Genomic DNA, 22,490 nt, shown 5'->3' with positions numbered 1-22,490 from the left:
TAGTTTAAACTCAGGAAAAACACTTGTACAGAAATAACACCTCTAAAAACTTTCTAAAAGATATATCTTGTTCCAATAAAATGAAAGAAATCTAATATAATAAAGTAAATACAAATTGAAATGAACTGCTTTAGATGCAGATTCTGTAAGAGTTTAAGAAATAATTTATTTTTGTTTATGATCTTTATTTTAGAAACAAATAGGTCAAGTAATTATTTTTTTCATCAAAAATATGTAGTTTACTTTATAGTATGAAAAGACTGCTTAAGTGTGTAGAAACATGTGCCTAGAAAAATTTTTTTAATTAATGAGACTCACATGCGCTTTTAACAACTATTCTTTCAAACTATTTATGGATGTTATTAGACATGACAGCAAAACCACCTCATCTACAAAAAAACACACACAAAAACAAAACAAAAACACAAAATACATACAAGTGGCCATTTTTAAGGGGATAAAGTATGTCTGGATGTTAGGTTAAATGTGCCACTAACAGGATTTCTAAATATTCATTATTGGGAAATGACTGCAGTCATAACAGGATTTCTAAATACACATTCAAATAATTTTTAAATACAGATACACATTTTTGAATGAATCAGAAAGCCTCCACAATTCACTTTAAATTAATCTCTCTGAAAAGGGAGGGCTAAAAACGAGATAGATAATACAACACAGAGACGAGAATCTCACAGCTGACACACAGGATTTATTTAGGTGCATGCTATTCTTTTCACAATAAAATTCTGCCATGTTCTCAGAAATGGCTAAAGAAGATTCTCTAAATAAAAATCAATAATTAGTCAAAAGAAAATTAGGATCAAATAGCAAGAAGCATCCCATCAGCTGTCTAACAATATGACAAATTCAGCAGCAACCACAAAGAACCAATATAACTTCTGGTGCCAAGGAGCCAGATGGTACTGCTGGAAAAAATTAAGTCTACAGATTGGCAGCTCGACCCTGTGATTATTGCCCAAGGGAGGACAAAGTGGAAGAAGAGCGGGAGGTTCAGCATGATGGGGATAAATCAATTACACCACTCACTACATCCTCCTCGCATCCCCTAATAACGGATTCTAAATACCGTACCAGTGAAATGCTCAAGGTTTAAAGAGTCCCAATATTAGTTGAGAATGATAAACTAAAATATAGTACAAAGTACAAGATAATCTCACCCTTTCACCAAAGGCCCTCGCAAAGGACACTGATCACCAGACCCAACTGCACAAGGCCCACATGCAGCAAAAAGTATTTTAGTTAGAGCTTTGTTGTGAAAAATAAAGCTACGTATTTTTATAGTTCTTTTTATTTATACTCAATGAGGGCGCTTGTTAAAATTCTGTATAGTTTCCAAAAAGAGAACTATGGACAGATAATAGTTACGTATGATAGTCTCATGACTAAGTAACCGACGTACATATTTTATTAAAATATTTCATTTATTTTTTTATTCACACACAAAAAAGCACTTCCCACTTTGTAATGTCTAAAGAATGCTAAAGAAACAGTAACATCACAAGATATGGCCAAAGTCAAATTATGTAGGAAAAGATGATGTGCATTGTGAATTTATGCAATTATGAGAAATTTAATATCAGTGTTAGTCATACCTTCAAAATGTAAGGTGGTTATACATTGAGAAGCAATTGGCAAAGCTTATGCTGAAGGAGACTGTTTTTTTTTTATTACCACCTTTCCTTAGCCTACCTTCACCTATGAATGTTTACAGCTGTTCTGTATTATTCTAGCTTAAGTAGGTTGGATAAGATAAGCAAATTAAGAATATTAAGATATTAGAGAGAAAAAATCAGACTTGATTTTTTAAATCCTAAGAACATATAATCGCACAATACAAATATGTGTTGATTCACTTAATATATTAGCAATTATGTGGACAGATGGCCTTTGGATTTAGTCTCAAAAACCAATCAGTGACATAACAGTTAGATTCCATTAATAAAAAAATTTAATAAGGCAAAAAAGTTTTTTGGTTAATTAGTTTATAAATGTAAAAGCAAGGACTGAATTTATAAATCTTCTAGAAAAGGATTAATCGAATCACAGGTACACAAGAATTGGTTCAATGTTCATTGAAACCTTTTCTAATACATTTTCTAGCATAGTGCAGAAGGATAGGATATGAATTGCTAACATGAATTGCTCAGTGCACTATCTGAATCCATGTTGTGGGCACTGAGAACCACAGTGATAGAATATTAATCTCAGAGGATATGCTTTATCTAAACCAGCAATTTTCAACTGGTGTGCCATAGCACACCGATGTGCCGCAAAGAATTTTTAAAACATGCAATACCTGACTATCTCCTCAGGAGCACAGACCTCTTTTCTATTCGACTGTCAAGTAAAAAAATGACAACAGCCAACACAATAATAGCTGTCTGGTGAGAATGAATCAAAATTATACCTATTTTCTGGTCAGGTCGGCAAAAAATATATTTTTTGGTGTGCTACAGAATTTTAATAATTAGTGTTTGTGTGGCCTGAAATGAAAAAGGTTGAAAATCACTGATCTCAACTATACCTAAGTCACTTTTCCTTATCGAATTAAAACTGTGTATGTATAATTCAAATAGCTTGTTTGAAACACTTTTATAACATTTAAAATGGACATCAACATTTCAACTTCTTAGGACACATTCCCTCACCATCATTTTGGGATAAGTAGCTGTTGAACTTTCATATTTCTGGACCAAATAACAGTAGCGATGTTTTTATAGTCTCAAAGGAATACAGCTATTTCACAGAAGTGTCTGTATTCACACAGGTCAATGGGCTCCTATATCCATAAAGATCCATGAAAGGCATTAAATGTATTTTAATGTTAGATGAAAATCAGAACAGAAAGAGTAGAGGAGTTAAAATAATGTCAACAGAGAAGAAATAGCTCATCATAACAGACACCTTATTAAAGCTCAATGGGTAGTAAAACAGGGCAAGAAAAAATATATTGGGGAACAATTTTAAACTAAAGCAGCTACTACTATGTAAAATCCAAATATCGGTCCAAATATAAAGAACAACATTAACTTATATTTCATATATTTTAATCATCCAAAGGACAAGTTTACAAAATTCCAGTTGATAAAGTTCAAGCCAATATTAAGACTTTAATTTTTATTTAACTATGAAACTTTAGTTGCACGATACAGGTTTACTTCTTTTTAAAAAATCAAATGTTTGCCCTAACCGGCTTGGCTCAGTGGATAGAGTGTCAGCCTGTGGACTGAAGGGTCCCAGGTTCAATTCCGGTCAAGGGCACATGCCTGGGTTGCGGGCTCGATCCCCAGTAGGGGGCGTGCAGGAGGCAGCTGATCAATGATTCCCTCTCATCATTGATGTTTCTCTCTCTCCCCTCTCCCTTCCTCTCTGAAATCAATAAAAATATTTTAAAAGGAAAAAAATTGGGAATAATTGTCACAAAAATAACCCTTCCTTTTATAAAACAGAATCCACTAACAATTTCTCTTAAAAGTTACCTCCTGGATACGTTTAAAATGTAACTTGGTTTATAAAATGTTGTCTTAATATAACTCTATAATGCCTATATACCTTGGTTTTTTACTCATCAAGTATAAAATCACCCAACCAAAGAATACAGCCATTATAATTTCACAATTATCCACATTTTTATTATATTCGCATCTTTCTGACAAAATAATCCAATTAACGGTTCTCAGGGTTTAAGACTCATTTTAATCAAATTCATATGCTGTTGTTTCTTTGCTTTCCTATTTTCTAGCAGAGATGGGGAGCTAAATATAATTCACCCGAATAAAAAAGAAACAGATCACTGGAATTTAACATAGGTTGTCACATGTGTGAACCACCACATTAAACTGCTTGCCATATTTATAGTAAAAAGTTGAATATCAAACCATACTAGAGTTACCAATTAATCTTTCAGTTACTCACAATATGACATGATTAAATGAAATATCTTCTAACACAACGTACACTACCTACATTCAAACATGGGTTAAAATTCCAGAGAAAATATATACTAAAACTAAGTTAATCATCCAATCCCTTAGACATCTTGTGACATCACAAGAGCCAAGAGCTAACAATGAACAAGTCCTATTCAGGCACTTTTTCTTACAACCATCCAATGAGATGCTACAATTATTACTATTTTTATAAATTAAGTAACTAAGGTTTAGAGGGAAAATAATTTTTCCAAAGTCATAGTATCAAACTAGTATTGAACCTAGGTATATGTCATACCATCATCTGTGCACTTAACCACAGCAATAAAATTTGATACTACAAGTATATATGATCTGCTTTGAAGACTGCTTAGGTTGTTTAAGCTGCTGGGGCAAACATAGTTAATAAACATGATACGTGAATTACAAGGAGGAAAATAATTAGATAACAAAACAAAGAGAAAAGAAAAGTCTAAGAACATATCAGAATTCAAATGAATGCCAAAAAAAAAACCCTATCAAGATAAAATGTATCCCCATATCTATATAATCATACTAAGGAATGAAAGTAATTAATGGCTTCTAAAATTGTATAAATTAGGATCATATGTTTAGAAGCAAAAGCAGCAATTCTGGTTTACCTGTGAGGAAAGGTGGGGCAGATGTCTCTATTCTGAAACTCCTAATCTATCTACTTCTACAATCTCTGGCAAGTCTTATCTTTCTCATGACATTCAACATGTTTAGGCAAATAAATCAATGATTCTCTATATCTCTATCCCATATCTCAGACTCCCTCTTAAATATCTTTGAGTTTCTCAACACGTCTTCAAGTTCAAGAGACCATCTTTCTTATCCATTTTCCCATTTTCTTTACAGATGGAGAAAAGAATCTAAGTGTCAGGGTTTACCTTAGGCATAATCATGAAGTCAAGTTGGTTCTTCCTCATGTTCCCTCTAGGTACCTATCCTCCCTGTCCTTACCCATTAAGGTGACCAATGAGCCTTCAGCCAGATCTTCTCAGACCAGTCCTCCCCAGAAGTGCACCAATCTCTGTCTCTCTTCACTTCCAGCTCCTCTCCCCCAACAAACTAAATTTCTATTTGTCTTCTGATGCATTCCTGACAACCTTTAACTCTACTTGCTTAATTTCATAAACTAACATTTGTCAGGTATTTAATAACAATTAATAATTAATCTGATACTTTCTTTGCCATCTCTGATCTTTATTTTTTATTTCTATGGTGATAGCTTACTCATTATCACCTTTGTTAAATATGACAACAGATGAATTGAAGTCATAAATACATGTCAATTGGTTTTCAACTACCCAACTGTCTTTATATTGAGATAGACTATAATTATTTTCTGAGGAAAATTTGGTCTGCCTCTGGGCCAAATTCCTTAGCCCACTTTCGCATACAGGTGTGTTGGTCTTCTATGTTGGCACATATCCTTGATAAGCTCCCCATCATCTTAAGATAATATCAACCTTACCTCCAACTAGCTGGCTAAAAATATATGACTATAAGTAGCAACACAGAATACTCCAAGTAGTAATCAAACAATGTATCCTAAATTTCTCTGCTGTCCAATACCACTTCAAAAAGTTTTTTGAACATAGCTAAAGAATGTATAGCTTGGCTATTTTTCTAATTCATAGGCTAAAATCTAACTCTCTCCAGTCACCAAAAACAGTATGTAATGGAGACCAGGACTGGGAGGTAACAGAGTAGTATGGAATGCAAATTGGAAAGAGATGATGCATCTAAAGGGAATGGTAAATACAATGTGAGCTAGTATTGCCAGAGAAAATATAAATCTGAATTTTTCTGGGTGGGTGTAAATTTTCAAAAAATAAATACTGATTTGGCCAAAAATACACCTATAAGCCAAATTTATATACTTGTGACCTCTACTCTCCACACTTTGCAAGCTATCTTAATTTAAAACCAATCCATCAGAGTTGTGTATCTAAACCAGGGGTTGGCGAACTTTTTCAGTAAAGAGTCAGATAGAAAATATTACAGGCTTTGCAGGTGGGACATTTGTTCTCTGTCACAACTATTTACTGTTGCTGTTGTAGAAAAAAAAAAAGCCATAGACAATATGTAGACAAATGGGTGTGGCTGTGTTCTGATAGTTTTTATAAAAACAATAGCATTGGTCTACGGGCCACAGATTACCAACCCCTGATCTAGACTGTTATTTTGGCCCCACACTAAATGACTTGCCCTAAATGGTGTTTTGGCATTATGCTACATACCTATGTTGATGGATCTATTAAGAAAGAACCCCAAAGAGTTACTGAATGTACTCTTGAGAGGATTTTATTTATCACATCACACGATATCCTATTCTGGACTTCCTAATCTATTTTCTTTTTTTAGCTTCCTTGAAAGAAATTTTCCTAGGTTCCACTACTACCAAGAAGTGAGGTATACTTCTCTTGAGTACCTCATTTATTTGATATCAAAGATAGTATAAATCATGCACCTGATCAGTTTTCCCCTTTGCACTGGCTGATAGAAAGCTCAGGGCACATAGATGGTTGATCTCCAGCAAAAGTCTAGAATACTTTTGGTACCCATTTGAGATACAAATATTAAGAGAGAGAGAGAGAGAGAGAGAGAGAGAGAGAGAGAGAGAGAGAGAGAGAAATAGGATAGCCAAATAACAAACAGGTTTAAAAAAATCAAAATTTCACTAACTGCAAAATCAGCCTTTAAGAAAGGTTTGGAGATTTAAAAAAATAAAAGTTAACAGTCTAGACAGAGCATTTTTAACAACTTTTTTTTTTGCCTCTAGGTCTTCTCTCTATAAATCAATTCAAAATTTAGCAAGCTAACTAATGAGTTTAACCTAGCTTTAATGACATTGCTCTCCTATAATCAACTTGAAATACCCACTGTGAGTATATCTGAAAATATTATCTACCCCAGCCCTGTATTTTCCTGTCTCCTTATACATGCTTTTATAATGCCCAAGCTTAGTCAGACTTTTATAATATACTATCTTGTAGTTTATATCTGTTTTTGCCTGCCCTGAATTGTTTCTTTGTATCAGTAAGAGCACATACCTCAGTTTTCCTTTGGAGAATGACACCTCTCCCAATCTCCATGTGGTTCAGGTGAGACTGACCTCACCCCCAACCCTTGCCCAACCCTTTTTGGGCATATGGCCCAGTCCTGGCCAATTAGAACACCACTCCCAGTCCCCTAAACCGCTTTCTCTGCCCAGACCATAGTAAGTGATTCAGAATAAAGACATGACCAAGTCAAGGACTTTTGCTACAACTATCAAGAGATATCTTTCCATGGGGGTTGCTAAGCTGGTAGAAAATACCTAAGAAGCTGCTGGTGGCTGGTGGCCGGTGCCTGGTTGGTGGCCATCCTAAAGAAAGCTACACATAGGAAAGCAGGATGTGAGTGGGACTACTCCACCTGCATCCAGGTGGGCATGAAGGAAGAGTCCTACTCTCGTAGGCAAACCAGTAAATTCCCCTGTCTGCTTTTTGCTTAAAGCTGTTTGAGCCGCGGTTCTTTTCTGTGCCGTGCTCAGGCAGAGTCCTAACGTAAACATCCCTTTACCCGCCTGACCCACCAATCTGCAATGCTGTGACCTCCATGTTTCACATCTCAGAAGCCTTCTTCTATTCTCCCAGACCTGGCTCAAATGACACCTCCATTATCAAGACTGTCTAAATCACAATCCTAATTACCATCTTCTTTCTCCCTTTCTATGTCTTACAGTAGTGAGTATACCAACCTGCTTTGAATTAGAGTTGATATGTACATCTCTTTCCTCTACTACTCTATAAGATCCTTAAAGGCAGTGACATGTCTTATGAATCGTTTTATCCCCCCAGTCTAAGTAAAATCTGTTGCAATAAACTTTTATTTCATCTAGCACTTTGCCCAAAACATCCACATTGCTACCCTTTCTCACTACACATATTTTAAAAAATCAATTCTTCACCTCCTATAAGACACATGTTCTTTTAGCAAAGAAATCCTATTCTAAGCATATTAGAGGTTTATAGCATATATACATTCCAGGACACAGATCCCAGGACGCAGATCCCAGGAAACCAATACCAAAACAAGTCCTAGGCAATGAAAGAAATAAGTGTGTATTTCTTCTTCCCCATGATAAGACACTTTACTATTTTTATATTAAAATATTATTTTCATTAACCTCCTTTGGTATGAAAGAAAGTGATGGGAATGTTCAAAATAGTAAAGCTTGCAGGTGGGAAGGAGTTTTAGCAGACATTTAAACATAATCACAGAAAAGCGTATCTCTGAGATGAAATTACTTTTCTGATAGAGTTGTTAAGTATAACATGATCTGTTTCTGCTTTTTAGACACGAAAAAGAACTATATGGCATTCAAATTACATTATCCTTTTCTCTAGGTCAGTGATTTTCAACCTTTTTCACCCCGTGGCACACATTAATTACTAAAATTCTGTGGCACAACAAAAAATGTAATTTTGCCGATCTGACAAAAATAGGTCTAATTTTAATTGATTTACAAAAAATAATAATAGTAATTATTTACCCTTTTTGCTCCAAAATAACTTTTTAAAAAATCAGGAGCCAATACTGGTATATAAGGATTTCTGGTACCAAGAATTAACCAGACACAATCTTATTATGTGACATGATCAATAAGATGCAACTCTATTTTATGACCTATATATTTAGGGTACAAGACAGGGCATTCACACTAGATGACTATTGTTATGTTGGCTGTTGTCATTTTTTCATTTGACAATCTAAGGGAAAAGAGGCAGTACCCTTGAATAAATGGTCAAGTATTGCATGTTTTAAAGATTCTTGCAGCACACGGCTTGAAAATCACTGCTCTGGATATTCTGAATGAAAAGCTTTGAGGCCGCTCTATTGCTGCATAGCACCCAAACTCAGAGACTGCTCTCAGGACTGTCATATAAAAATATAATTAAATAACTGATAATGACATTGGGACCTGAATGTATATTTGACAAGAAATATGGATTTAGAATCGCTAAAATTTCTCCATATGTAAATGAACTTAATATTTAAATTAAAACATGACTATCATCACTATGACTGATGATACAGAGAAAAATATAAGACTCCCCAAAAAACAACCAAAAATCAGAAGACTACTGTAATTAATTCTTCCTCCAACCCTAGACCAATGTTTCTAGCTGTGATAAAAGACCATCTTTCACCCATTAAATATTTGGATAGTGAGGAATAACAAAATGCTATAAACATTTCTAAGAACTTACTTTCAATTTCTATAATTATGTTAATGCAGGTCGGTAACAAATAGATCACAGACCCAGACCAGTCTGTAGACTACACATTGAGTCGCAGTATTTCATGGTTTCCTTGTGTCTTTGTCCCTTACCTGGCAAGACTGCTCCGTTTAGCGACTGACATGTAGAAAAAAATAAAACAAACAAACACATGCTCCTACAAAGAAGAGACAAATCAAAGAAACCAACTTTTTTTTAGAGCTAAAAATAGCAACCATATTTCTAAGGTGATCATGCAGCCCCCTTTAAATTCCACCACCATAACAAAGCTTAGCCCCAAAAAGCCAGACAGTCAACAAAATAATCTACTTAGAATGTTATCTGAAATACTAGGTTAAAGTAAAACTGACACAAAGAAGAGCTATGTAATTATACACATATTTGTAATGCAACAACCTTACTTCATTTATATTCCAAAAGGCATGGATGATACTGCTAGAAATGAGAGAAGTGATATCATATGCAACAACACAAAGCAAGAATTTTTTTAATGATGTTAAAGGATATAGAATTTGAGAGTTCACTGAGCTGAAAAAGCACAGCAAGAAAATTACTTTTTGCCATTTGCACAATTTTTTTAAGGAATGAAGTAAGCAACAATAACATTAAAGATGGGCTAGGGCTAGAATATGTCCTTGTTTTAATTGGTATATTAATCTCAATTCTTTAGAGTAAAAGGACTTAGTATTTTGAGAAATAACTTAGCCTCAAGAACACCTGAAGAATCTTTAGTTAGGTAATGAGTCTTTAGACATGACACCAAAAGCACAAGCAACAAAAGAAAAAATAGACATACTAGACTTTATCAAAATTAAAAACTTATGTGCATCAAAAGACACCATCAAGAAAGTGAAATAACTCATTTCACTTAGCATAATACTCTCCAGGTCCAACCATGCTGTTGCAAAAAGTAAGATCGCCTTCCTTTTTTTACAGCCGGGAAGTATATCATCATGCAACTATAACACAGCTTTTTTTTCCACTTATCTGATGGGCACTTGGGCTGCTTCCGAATCTTGGCTATTATAAGTAACGGTGCAATGAATATAGAGGTGCATATATTCTTCTGAATTCGTGTTTTGGGTTTCTTCGGATGTATTAGCAGATATATTACCAAAGTGGAATTCAGATATATTGCCAAAGTGGAATTGCTGGGTCATAAGGCAGTACCATTTTTTAATTTTTTGGAGGAAACACCATATACACGGTACAATATACAGATGGTGTATTATAGAATTGTACATGTGAAACCTATATAATTTTATAAACCAATGTCACCCCAATAATTCAATAAAAAATTTTCAATAACTAATTCAATAAAAAATCTTTTAATATTGTTCAAGCTCTTTCAAATACTCTTAAAAATCTGTAATTATTTTAGTCACTAGCTATTGAACTCATGGATAAATGAGTGACTCCTTCCACGGGCTCATGATAGCAAATCCACAAAATTTTTCCAAGTATAAAATTTCTTTATTCTAATATTTGCATTATTTACTCAATAGAGAAAAGCTAAGGTGCTGAAAGGTAGAATGGTTCTGGAAAAAGGCATGATAAATTTGCTATCAAAATTTTAACCACTAACAGTTTTTAACACAGAATATTTAATTTAAAACTTATAAATTCACATAAATGGAATTTATAGAATTATTTATTTCAAATCTCTAAACCTTCCAACTGAAAATCCTACAAAATCCAACTTAGCCATTGAAACAGAAGAGCTATTTCGTACAGAAGATAGACACCTTAGGCACACAGCTGGATCAAACACAGAAAGAAACATTTATTTAAGATAATCCCCAAAATAAGCTAGATAACAATAATACCTTGCACTTAATATGTCCTTACTATGGGCCAGAAATATTCTAAACTCTTTATATGCTTTATCCTGTTTAATCCTCATCATAAGCATAGGATATGGTTGGTCTATTTATCCTTATTTGATAGATAAGAAAACTCAAATAGGTTAAGCATCTTTTTAAATTTTTTATTTATTTGTTTTAGAGAGGAAAGGAGAGAGTGATAGGGGAGAGAGAGAGTAACATCAATTTGTTGTTTCACTTATTTATGCATTCATTGGTTGACCCTTCTATGTGCCCTGACTGGGGATCAAACCCACAACCTTGGCATATGGGAACAACACTAACCAATGAACTGCTCAGCCAGGGCTTAGATTAAGCATCTTGCTGGAGGTCTCAGAGATAAGTAATGAAGAAGCAACATATGAATCCAGGCAGTATAATTATAGAAACTTCTCAGTCACTGTGTTACATTTTTAGTATAATTGAGGTAGGTCTCACCCCAAATCTGTCTCCAAAGGGATGAAACTAGAAAGAAAAGGAAAAGCTCAGAATCATTTAAGCTCTATTCCTGTATTGCTAGATAATCACTAGGCAGTTTGGATGTCCACAATTACTACAAACTCATCATCATTTTCATCTTCTTTCAACCTGTTCTCTTTCCCATTTTCACATTTTAGTTAATTCTCCCAGTCATCCAAGTTTAGAATTTTGTAACTATCTTTGGCTTCTCTCTTTTTTAAAATCCCACACATACCCACTTCCCAAATCCTATCCATTCTTCCTCAGATGTATCCTTTCCTTTTCAGTTTTGTTTTCCCCATCCTGGTTGAGTCTCTGATCACTCCACATCTGGCTTAGGAGTGGTCACTTATCTCACAAACTAAATGTTTCCACCCACTTCAATCCATCTACATCACACAACCAGCTAAATATTTCTAAAATACTTTTCATCATAACATTCTCTTGCTCAAAAGTCTAAAATGAATACTCTTTTGCTTACTAAATCAAGTCCTTATGATACGATTTAAAGTTTTCAATATTTAAATTCTACTTTGCTTACAATAATGGAATTCTTCTTAAAAACAGAACCAGTCAACAAAGGCCAGAGTAACTCACTGTCAGAATCATGACCTGAAGCTGGAGCTAGTGCTTTTTACATGCTACTCTTGTCAATCTTCACCTCCCGATCTTCTTCAATCTTCTCAAACTATGGCCAGTTCCCATTCCAGTTCCTTTTGTTCCCATTCCCTCCGTTTATCTAATAAGCATTCCCCCCTCCTCTCTTACTAAAACCCTACCCATCCTAGTTAAGTTCTAGTTCAAACTCCAATTCCTTCCATAAGACATTCACTAACACCAGTTTGCAATAGGTTCTTCCTTTTCTGACTTCCTAGAGTATTTAGTGTTCATGGTACACATTTTGCATTTGATCAAAGTTTATATGGCTTCCTATTATTAGGTATGCATATCTGTACCCACAATAATATTGTAATACTTTGGGGGTGAGGGATAGTTGTTTTCTATTGCTTATAGCATCTGGGTTCTTCTAGAAAGCTAGCACTCACCCTATAGCTAAGGCTTGATTAACATCCTTATTTGGACTCCTTTAACCTGTAGCCAGGAAGATAGTTATTCCCCAAGGATGATTCCAACAGATCATTGGAATAGTTGTGAAATCGTTGTGAAAATGCTTTAGGATAAAGCATTCCCTTGGTGTCACTAAAAAAGGAACAGAGCCCTAGCTAGTGTTGCTCAGTAGTTAGAGCATCGGCCCCTTGAACCAAAGGGGCATGGGTTTGATTCCCGGTCAAGGGCACTTACCCCTTTCTCCCTTCCACTCTCTCTAGAAATCAATGGGGAAATATCCTCGAGTGAGAATGAAAACAAAACAAAACAGAAACATAGACTGAGTACCAACCTTTCTTCTTAAAAGTCCCTTGACATTTTTGGGTTTGTTTTTAAAGAATAAAATCTTAATAACACTGGTAATCAAAAAAGAGTGTCTTCAATGGGTCCAAAATTTTGAGTAATTCCTAGCAACTGGAGGGCAGATGAGACTGGATGATAAAGACAAAGCAGAGGACCCCAAAGCCCAGGAGAACACCGAGCAGAGAATGTGTTCGTTTCCCAAAGAAGCCTCAGGAATGCTGCCAGCAGTTCAGGACCGTGGGGAGGGGCGCTCACTGAAGCACTGCAATCAGAGCAGCTGGGACAGTTGGGTCCGACCACCAGAGCAGCTGGCAATGAAGGCATTTGTGCTTGAACTGGCTCCCGAACTCCCCTCTAACTAAAGTGCACTAGCCACTCTGAGGAGGGCTCCCAGGGTGAGAAGCTAAGCAGGGCTTCAGATAGTTCCAGACTGCCCCCAACCCGCCCCCCAAAAGACGAAGGGGTTAAAAACCTGTATTTAGGAATGAAACTCCTGAGTAACATCCTACTTATTTTGACAACTGTGGGGATTCCAGCCTTGGAGGCAGGCTGCCTCTAAGCAAGCCTTGCCCACTTCTCTCACAACCCCCACTCAGACCTCCCGTTCAAAGAAAAACCGTGCAAGATAACAGACATTCAAAATTAAGGAACCCCACACAAGCTACCTACATACACTATCCAACTGGGTCCTTCATTCACGAACATTAATTGATAGCCTAGGTGCTTCAGACATTTGAGGAAAACCAATAAGCATGAATGAAAAAAGTCAATGTTTAAAATTCAACTTGTAGACAAAGCATAGTCAACTTAGAGTTAGAGAACCAAATATAAGTATCATAGGCCTTAACAATGAAAACATAATTTGACGAAATAGGAGTTGAGGAGAGGGAAGAGAGATGGAAGGATGGCGAGGTGCACAAATTTGCACATATTTTATAACAAAGAATCATGGGCACTGTCTGAGGTTGGCACATTACAAAATAAGAAGGATATTATTTAAGCCCAAAGCAAACACACACAAAAAAACAACACTAAAAATAAAATAACAAACAACTGGGAGGCAGAAGCGGGAGAGGAGGTATGAGGAACCATCCATCCATCGTAGAGGAAGTCAACATACTATTCAAGGTTCATCAAACTAGAACTAAAAGTAAAGTGGCTCTAGTCACTATGGTAACTAAGAAGTCACTGTGACAAGTGGCTGCCTCTGGGAAGTAGACCCAGGGGTTGAGGTGGGGTGGAAAAGAGGCTTTTACTGTTTATTGAAAACTTTATGTTCTTTTAATTTTTTAACCACATGCATGTCTCTTGTAGTTCGAAAGAGAGACTGCCGGAGCTTCAGTAGCATGGCAGAGAGGACCAAAGGAGCTGAAGTCTGCTGCTTATGAGTTGGATATCCTAGTTAAGACAACGAAACGTTTCTGAAGCAGTTTCCACAACAGGGAAGTGGGGAAAATGTCTCCCTCTCAGAGTAGTTTTGAACCAATTAAAGAAAACACTCTGACTCTAAAAGAATCTGCTTAAGAGCCAGACTTATTTCTCAGTGAATATTAATTAAAGATTGTTTTCATCCCTTAAAGAGGCCATCCCACCACTAGCACAGCCACCTCTTCGGGGTTTGTCTCAGGGGAGGAAGCTCTCCTTGGGATCCTGTGCCAGGCGAGCATCCCTTCCTCTAAAATCAAATGGGTCCGTCCAGTGTCTTAAAGAACCTTTGCTTTTCAATTTTCAAGCTCTAAATTTGCACTTTGGTCAAACTGGATTGAGGTCACAAAGAGGAGACACCGCTGAAAACGGGAAGTTACACATTGCAATTTTTCCCAGGACTGCAGGCCAAATCCATATACATTTATCTACAGCGAGAAAGATAAGCCTGTTATGTGTCTAAATCTTATGAGATATGATGCTCTGCGACAGCCAAAATCATTTTACCACTGGCCTGGTGCTGATACCTAAAGATCTGTGAGGGGGGCTTGCACTCCCTGGGGTTCAGGAATAATTTACCAGAGCCTTTCCAATGTCCTTGGCTCGGAGTTCGACTTGAGAGGGAAGAGGCTCTGAAAACAGGTTAAAAAATGGGGCAACTACCCACAGAGAGCAGTCTCGGGAAGAGGCCCTGTGCCGCCAAGGAAGTCCCAGTGTCGGGGTGCTGAGGGACCACAGAAGAGCGCTGGAAGGAAGGTAGGTGTACACATAGAAGGATATTCTTTACCTACCTCACGGCCTATTGCCATGCCTGGTCACATATTTGCATAGGCACCCCAAGTGCAGCAGCATGGTCTGGCTCACCTTCTTTCTAGCCGCAGAGGCCAATAGGATAGATACCTCTAGAACAGAGCTTCTCATGCTTGACTATGTACCCAGGGATCTTGTTAAAATGCTAATTCAGATTCAGTAGGTCTTGGGTGGGGACAGAGACTCAGCATTTCTAACAGGCTCCCAGGCGACACTGGTGCTGTTGATCTGCCAACACACGTGGGGTAGAAAGGGGCAAACAAAGCCCTTCCTGTCCACTGCAATGTCCACTACTCTAAACCCTGGCTCTCGTCAACACCCCCTGAACCACAAGCAACAGTATCCTGGCTGGGGAAGGGGCAACACAGAATGGTTCTGAGAGCAGGGCGTGATCCTCAGAGTCAGACAAAATTTCAGTTCTGCCACTTAGTACATGACCTTGGACAAATCATTTAAACTTCTCCATCCCTGAGACTCCCTAACTGTCAAATAGTGATAATATCTGCCTCACAGACAGACTGTCGAGAATAAAAATAAATAATGCAGCAAAGCACTTAGCTTGCTGCCTCCACTAGATGGTCTCTTTGCCTTGATTCATCCTACATTTAAACTACCAGGACAACCTCCCTCAAATCTGCATTCATCACATCAGTATATTGCTTCAGGAATATTTTCATGACTATGAAATCAAAGGTCAACTCTTTAATTTCACTAGGTAGTCAGCGTCTACTGCCCATCACGCTCTTACCTCTAAGACCCCTTCTACTTCTTCCTGTTCAACCTCACTTCTGGTTATTATCTTCTCCCAGACAAATCACCTCTGTGCCACCATTAGATGAACTAATTCTGAAATGCGGTCACAAGCATTTAGAGTTCTAGTGAACTTCTAAGCAATCATCTGGCCCAAACTCTTTATTTCACAAAATAAAAATCCAGAGAGGTTAAGTGTCTCAGCCTTGACAACAAAATTATTGCCAATCAGTATGAAAATCTGGTTTTTGGACTTCCCCTCCAAATGTTTGTTTTGGGTTTGTTTGTTTTTCCTGCATCTTTCCCCACTTTTTCTCCAGCAAAACTCAGGAACCATGGAAAACTCAATTAAATAAAAGATCCCTCCCGGTCCAGCTTGTGTGGCTCAGTGATTGAGCATTGACCCATGAACCAGGAGGTCTCTGTTCGATTCCTGGTGAAGAATATGCCCCAGTTGCAGGCTTGATCCCCAGTAGGGGGCATTCTCATCATTGATGTTTCTATCTCTCCATCTCCCTCTCTCTGGAATCATTAAAAATATATCTAGAAAATAAAAGTTCCTTCCTTCACAATTTACTCCATAACCTCTTAGAATGAAGCATAAAGTTTATGCTTTGGTTTATTCAACATGATGCCATAACATACAACTGACTGGGTCAACAAATTAAGGAAGAAAATGAATGAAACCAATTAATTGCCTTGGTTTAGATCAAATCAATTAAATATTATAATACATACTAGTTACTGTTTTTGGAGTCTGCCTTACTAGAACTTAGATTGCTAATTGTCTTATTTTAGGTGCATGTCTTCTCTTTCTATCTAGATTACATGTCTCTTGAAAATAAGAACTTTGTCGTATTCATCTTTGAATTCCCCATTGCCCTATATTGCGTGCTTCTTCATGTACTATGTAAATAACTGCTAATTTACTGTATTAAAGATGCATTATTTTTCATAATGTTGAGTTTTATTACCTTTGCAACATTTTTTATCTAACCTACTTTGTTACAGTCTTATTTGCATACATTGCTTTATTCTGATATATTTTCCAATTCAATGGCATAAAACTTAGAAAGATGATTCTCAATGGTTATGTGTTTTTATTTATTCATATATACCTTTGTATCATAAACACTTTTCACATCTGTGTACTTTATACCTCCAATCACACAACATATATCTTGAGTGTTAAAAACATGTCTTCTACTTTTATCATTTCCCCAAACTATAACCCCTCACTTTTACCAAAGTACTTGAAGCTATGCTATACACATTACAGAAGGGCTAAAGCAATCATTGTTCTTATATTGCTATAACACAAGCTAGCAGTTGGTATATTGAAATAACTAAAATAGATTTTTTTAAAAACAAGTGCAACAGTAATATATGCCATATACATAAAGATATGTGCAAATCGCAAACTAATCTAAATTATCAGAATAAAACACAAATATATGATTTTAATTATCAACAACCACATGATACTATAGTAGAAAGACACCCTAAATAATAAGTTATTGAAAGAACCTTTTTTCCTGGTTTTAAACATTGTTTAAAATTCTGCTGGAACCCAGAGAAAAGTAAAGCATATCTATTGTTTGGCTTTTACAAGAAGTGATTAGTGTTACACCTAATTTTATGGGGGGAAAAATCTTTCTCAAAAGCTTGATGTATAAAGTGCAAAAATTTACACATTAAATTTATGTGTGGATGGGTTTACAGCTAAATTTGTTTTAGAGGCATTAAGTGAGTTCATTATTTATAGGCATCCTGGAGATAATTCTTTTTAAAGCACTCCTTCGAAATAAGTGATTTATATGTTTTATAAATCAAGATTTCTATACACTGGGTTTTCTTAAAGAAAAGTATGCCCAAAGGAAAAAATCATTATTTACTTTTATAAATTATGATCAAAACACTTTTTTTCTTAAACTCCAAACTTTAAAAAATAGTTCCATTCCTAAACCAATATTTTTTCATATAAACCCATGTCCTGGAAATGCGCACAGTTTCCAGTAACCTATGTTACTACTTGGGAATTCTTAGTTAGGAAGATACCAGGGCAATAAATGACTGTTTATCACCCCCAATAAATTCAATACAAATAAAAAAAATTTTAAATAAATGACTGTTTTATCTCTTTAGCTTCATTTTAGCCTTGCTGTATTCACACCCTAGAGGTTCCAGATTCTTATCCACAAAGTGATTATGGTCTAGCACAGAATCAGATTTGTAACAAATGTCCACTGGGATCCTTCAACCCATCATAGACGGGCAGAGCAGATATGTCTTCTAGCTCACTAAACCCGTTCACCTCACCTCAGGGACCTCCCACAATGCTATGTGGTTAGAAGCTTTCTTTCACAAATGATGAAAATGAATGGGGGGAAAAATTTTCAGAGTAGAAAAAATGGATGCCCAAGTTATTATGTAGCACCTAATGGTTACCCTGCATCTACCACCTTAGTGCCCAAACACACATTCTAACATGTATACACTAAGGGATAAGGTTTTAAGTTTCATATCTTTAATTTTTATCCGATTACTGATTTGAGCCATTTATATTAACACTTCAATATATCCAAACACACAATAGCATAAAACTTCTAACAGTGATCTATAATAGTATAGAACACATTGTGATTTGTTTTAAATTTTCTAGAACAAATAAAGCACAAAGCTAATAAAATGACATTGCTAATAAGTATGATTTTTAAATAAATATTACCATATCAAAATGAAACTAACAGCAGTTATGCCATCATTGATAAATAAAATACAGACTCTTCCTCTTTTTCTTAAAAGGTAATTTAGCATGTCGTTTTCTCATTTATTTTTTTGCTACTGGTCTTTAAAATGCATTTTTTTTCTCAAAAAAATCTAAATAAAAAGCATGTCCAAAGAGAGAGAAGAAAAAATTGCAAAATATGATTTTTTTAAGCTTGTAGCTGTACAAAAATCTGTCACCATCTATGTTACGATTCTAGTCATCAATAAGGTACTTTTTTCAATGCACCGCTCAAAAATCAATTATATCAACTCTTTTGTATAGAGAAGCAGCACACCTTTCAGGCAACTAGTATTAATGAGTAGACATGACTATAGAATCTCCATCTGTTTCTCTGACAAAGCTGTGGCTACTCTAGTCTCTCATTGAAATTCCATTAATCTGGTGTACCAAGGTCCAATGCGAAAATCAAAACTCCATCTAACCCTTTATCAGCTCACAATAACCTACAAGTGAACTCTGCCTGTTAGCATGCAGCAAGTTATGATTTTGCTATCAATCAGGCAGTTGGCCAATAAAAAAAAAAAAAAGCAGGCTGGAAACAACATGTCTGGCAGGGTGGGGAGACTTTGTTTTTGTTTTCTGTTTCCATCCCCTTTCAATTTCTATAGGGTGTCTGGACCTTGTGAGATTATGCATTATCCTCCTTGGCTGTGATTTAATTGCTACCAGCAATCAAGTCGAAGCATCACTGAAGTGTGCTTGAATTTCATTAGAAGATATAACTTATGCTACTTTCCTACAGTACCTAATAAACCATAAAGAAACCAAAACACATATGGCTTGAGGGAATAACTGGAAAATTAGGTAGCCATTTGGGAACTGAGTGAACTTTTGAACCAGAGAAACAGAGAAAAAGAAATATTAAAGGAAAAGACAGACTTAGAATGCACACAGAGATGTGCAGGTTTGACCTTTCGGTGCCTTGAAAATTACATTAGCATTATGAAAAATACATATCATGTTTAGAGTTTATCATCCATCAGAGTTCAGATATTTTGTTAGTGCCTACCATAAGGTAAAAGTCAAAAGGACAAAACAACAATCTGATTTGACAAAAGGCCTTTTGGTGACCTGTGCTAATTTAGTTATACTTATTGTTAAATGCATTATCTTTTCATAATTAATATATCATTAGACTGAGATCACATAATGAAGGAAAATTTATTCAGCAAAGGAAAGAGAACACATACAAATCTAAGTTGCAGAGAGAAAAACTGATATGACTAGAAGATATTTTAGAATGGAAATAAAAGTCCAATTGGTAGTTTTAAAATTAATTTATATTAATCTCAGAAAAAAATGTAAAATATCAAAATGGTATTATTTATATACCAAAAATAAATAATACTAAAAGTTAAATTTATTTCTGCTTAAAAATAGCTTACATAAACAATAATGAAAATGCACCAATATTTAATAAGAAATTTAGTGTTATAAATATGTTATTAAATAACATTTAAATATTGATAAAGTAACCTTTTAACAATAAATTTTATGCTATTCATGTATTTCCTGCTTATTTGGTTATGAAATAAACATAATAACTTATTCACTCATAAAAAAGAAAACAATAATCATGTAAATGCTCTATAATAAGGGAATTAATAATAATTCACTTTTTCTAACAAAAGCACTGGCTCTCATAGATATTTAATTGCTGGATTTCTTAGGTTTTTAAGAATATTTTTAAGAATGCATATAAGTTCCCCTTGTACATCAAAATATTTATACTGTTTTGAGAAATCCTGAGTGTATATATTCTATGAGTATTCCATATGTGCATGTATATACACATATACATATATATATTCTCGTGAGTATAAATATCCTGTTTCTGTATATGTATACATACACATACATCACATACTCATTTCTATCAATATTTTACAGAGGAGCAAAACGAATCATTGTAATGTGCCTGGAAAATAGTTCAACTCAAATAATAATTCATAATTTTGCCTGAAAGTATTATTTTATCAATTATAAAACATTATATAGTAGAAATGCTTTTGAAGATCAGGTTAGAAAGGGTGATGCTCTCTTTCGGATAGCAAGTGTGACCGAAGAGCAGGGAGCGTCTTTTTAAAAGACAGGTAGAAAATAAAAGGGAAGAAAAATCCCTTCTTTTAAAAATAGAAATTAAATGTTTACCAAAATGTAAAATTCAACATAAAATGGATATGATTATTATTGCTACACATTGTACAAAGTTCTGAATATAAAGAAAAGATTGTGTTGTTCTGAATCAGTGGTTAGAATGTTTATCACTTATGCATGTACTTGACTTATCCCTGTTCTGCAATAGACATAATTTTATACCTCATAAAAGCAATTTATGTTTCCAAAGGGAATAATCTGGATACCATAAAATGTGGAGTGCTCTGTTGCAGGAAGCATATTTTCATTCAGCAATTGTATTTAGAGATGGAACTGCACAGTTTGATCATCATATAGTGGCAGAAGGCATTACTCATTTCCATGCCTCTGCGAAACTTTGAGTGCCACAAATTAATATGCATGGCTAATTTATCGATACACATTCTTAATTTATAACTACATATCACCCTGATGAGATCTCTATAATACAGATGCACTCAACTGGCTATAACAGAGAAAGCACACACTACACGAAAAACAAGTTGCATAACTTTGACAAGTTTTAAAAAATTACCAAGAGATAAACACTCAATTTTATTGCTAATCCAATTAATACAAAGCACTATAATATTACCGCATAGTGTGGGGCAGTTTTAGGTGACAATCAGAAAAATGAAGATGTGTATTAAAAGAAGCATTTGATGAAAACCTGTCTCAATGTGAGAAGGCAATGTAGGGATAATTAATTTAATATTTTATGAACTAATTATGTATGAAGTTTTCAGGGGGGAAAAGAGATCAAAAACCTTTTTCATTATTTATAAAATAAATAATACAACAAGCCATTAGCAGCATACTAAAATTAAGCAAGAATCTTATAATATTACATTAACCAACTAACTTACTAATAATATTCATATGATGATGCAAGCACTCTTTTCAAGATTCCAGTAAAGAAAATTTCCCAGGAAATGAAGGAACCACATACTTAGGAAAACCACTAGAGAGAGCTCTTCTGTTCCTTAAAAGGTTCCGGTAAAGATAAGTTAACTGAAGCCTGCGCATTTATCTGCTTTCTGACAAGACCACCACCTGGACACGTTGCATTATTTGGTGTTAGTGTCAAGAGGTATATTCCATGGGAAAATATCACATACCATCAGAGGGAGCTTCATCATCTTTATCGTATCTTTCTGAGGCTAATGAAATAGTGTCTGGAGCCCCAGAGAAAGGATCATCATATTCTTCCCCATCTTCTGCATCACCTGTAAAAGAATCAGAGAAAAACCTTTTATAATTTAGCCATCTTAAAAAATGTTACTTTGTCAGAAGAGGTAAATTTTCCTATTAAATTCAATCACTGTCATAAAGAAAAAAACAAAGAAAACTTTTGAACTGTAAGAACAGGTCCTATTTTAATGTAGATCCACTGTAATTTAGGTAAAGTTAAGAGTTTCTGAAGGTCGGTATACAACTGTTTATTTCAGGTACAAAAGGATTCAAGTTTTAAAATTATGATGGTCTCTACAAAGATGAACAAAAAAGTAGAAGCAGGTAAAACAGAGTGTGTATCCAAAATAAATGAACAGATGAAGCCAAAATAATGATAACAAGGATGACA

At 35.2% G+C, this 22,490-nt stretch overlaps 1 protein-coding gene across 1 annotated transcript in view; it reads right to left on the bottom strand.

The window, feature by feature from the left end:
* SKAP2 (src kinase associated phosphoprotein 2) overlaps positions 1–22,490 on the bottom strand; it is a 149,950-nt gene that overhangs the window by 109,857 nt on the left and 17,603 nt on the right. Inside the window, exon 4 of the mRNA XM_006088771.3 lies at positions 22,027–22,134. Coding sequence (XP_006088833.1) covers positions 22,027–22,134 — 108 coding nt within the window. The remainder of the gene's footprint in view (positions 1–22,026; positions 22,135–22,490) is intronic.

The sequence above is a fragment of the Myotis lucifugus genome, unplaced genomic scaffold (genome assembly GCF_000147115.1).
Source record: "Myotis lucifugus unplaced genomic scaffold, Myoluc2.0 scaffold_52, whole genome shotgun sequence".
Classification (NCBI taxonomy): domain Eukaryota; kingdom Metazoa; phylum Chordata; class Mammalia; order Chiroptera; family Vespertilionidae; genus Myotis; species Myotis lucifugus.
This window is presented reverse-complemented; position numbering and strand designations above follow the sequence as displayed.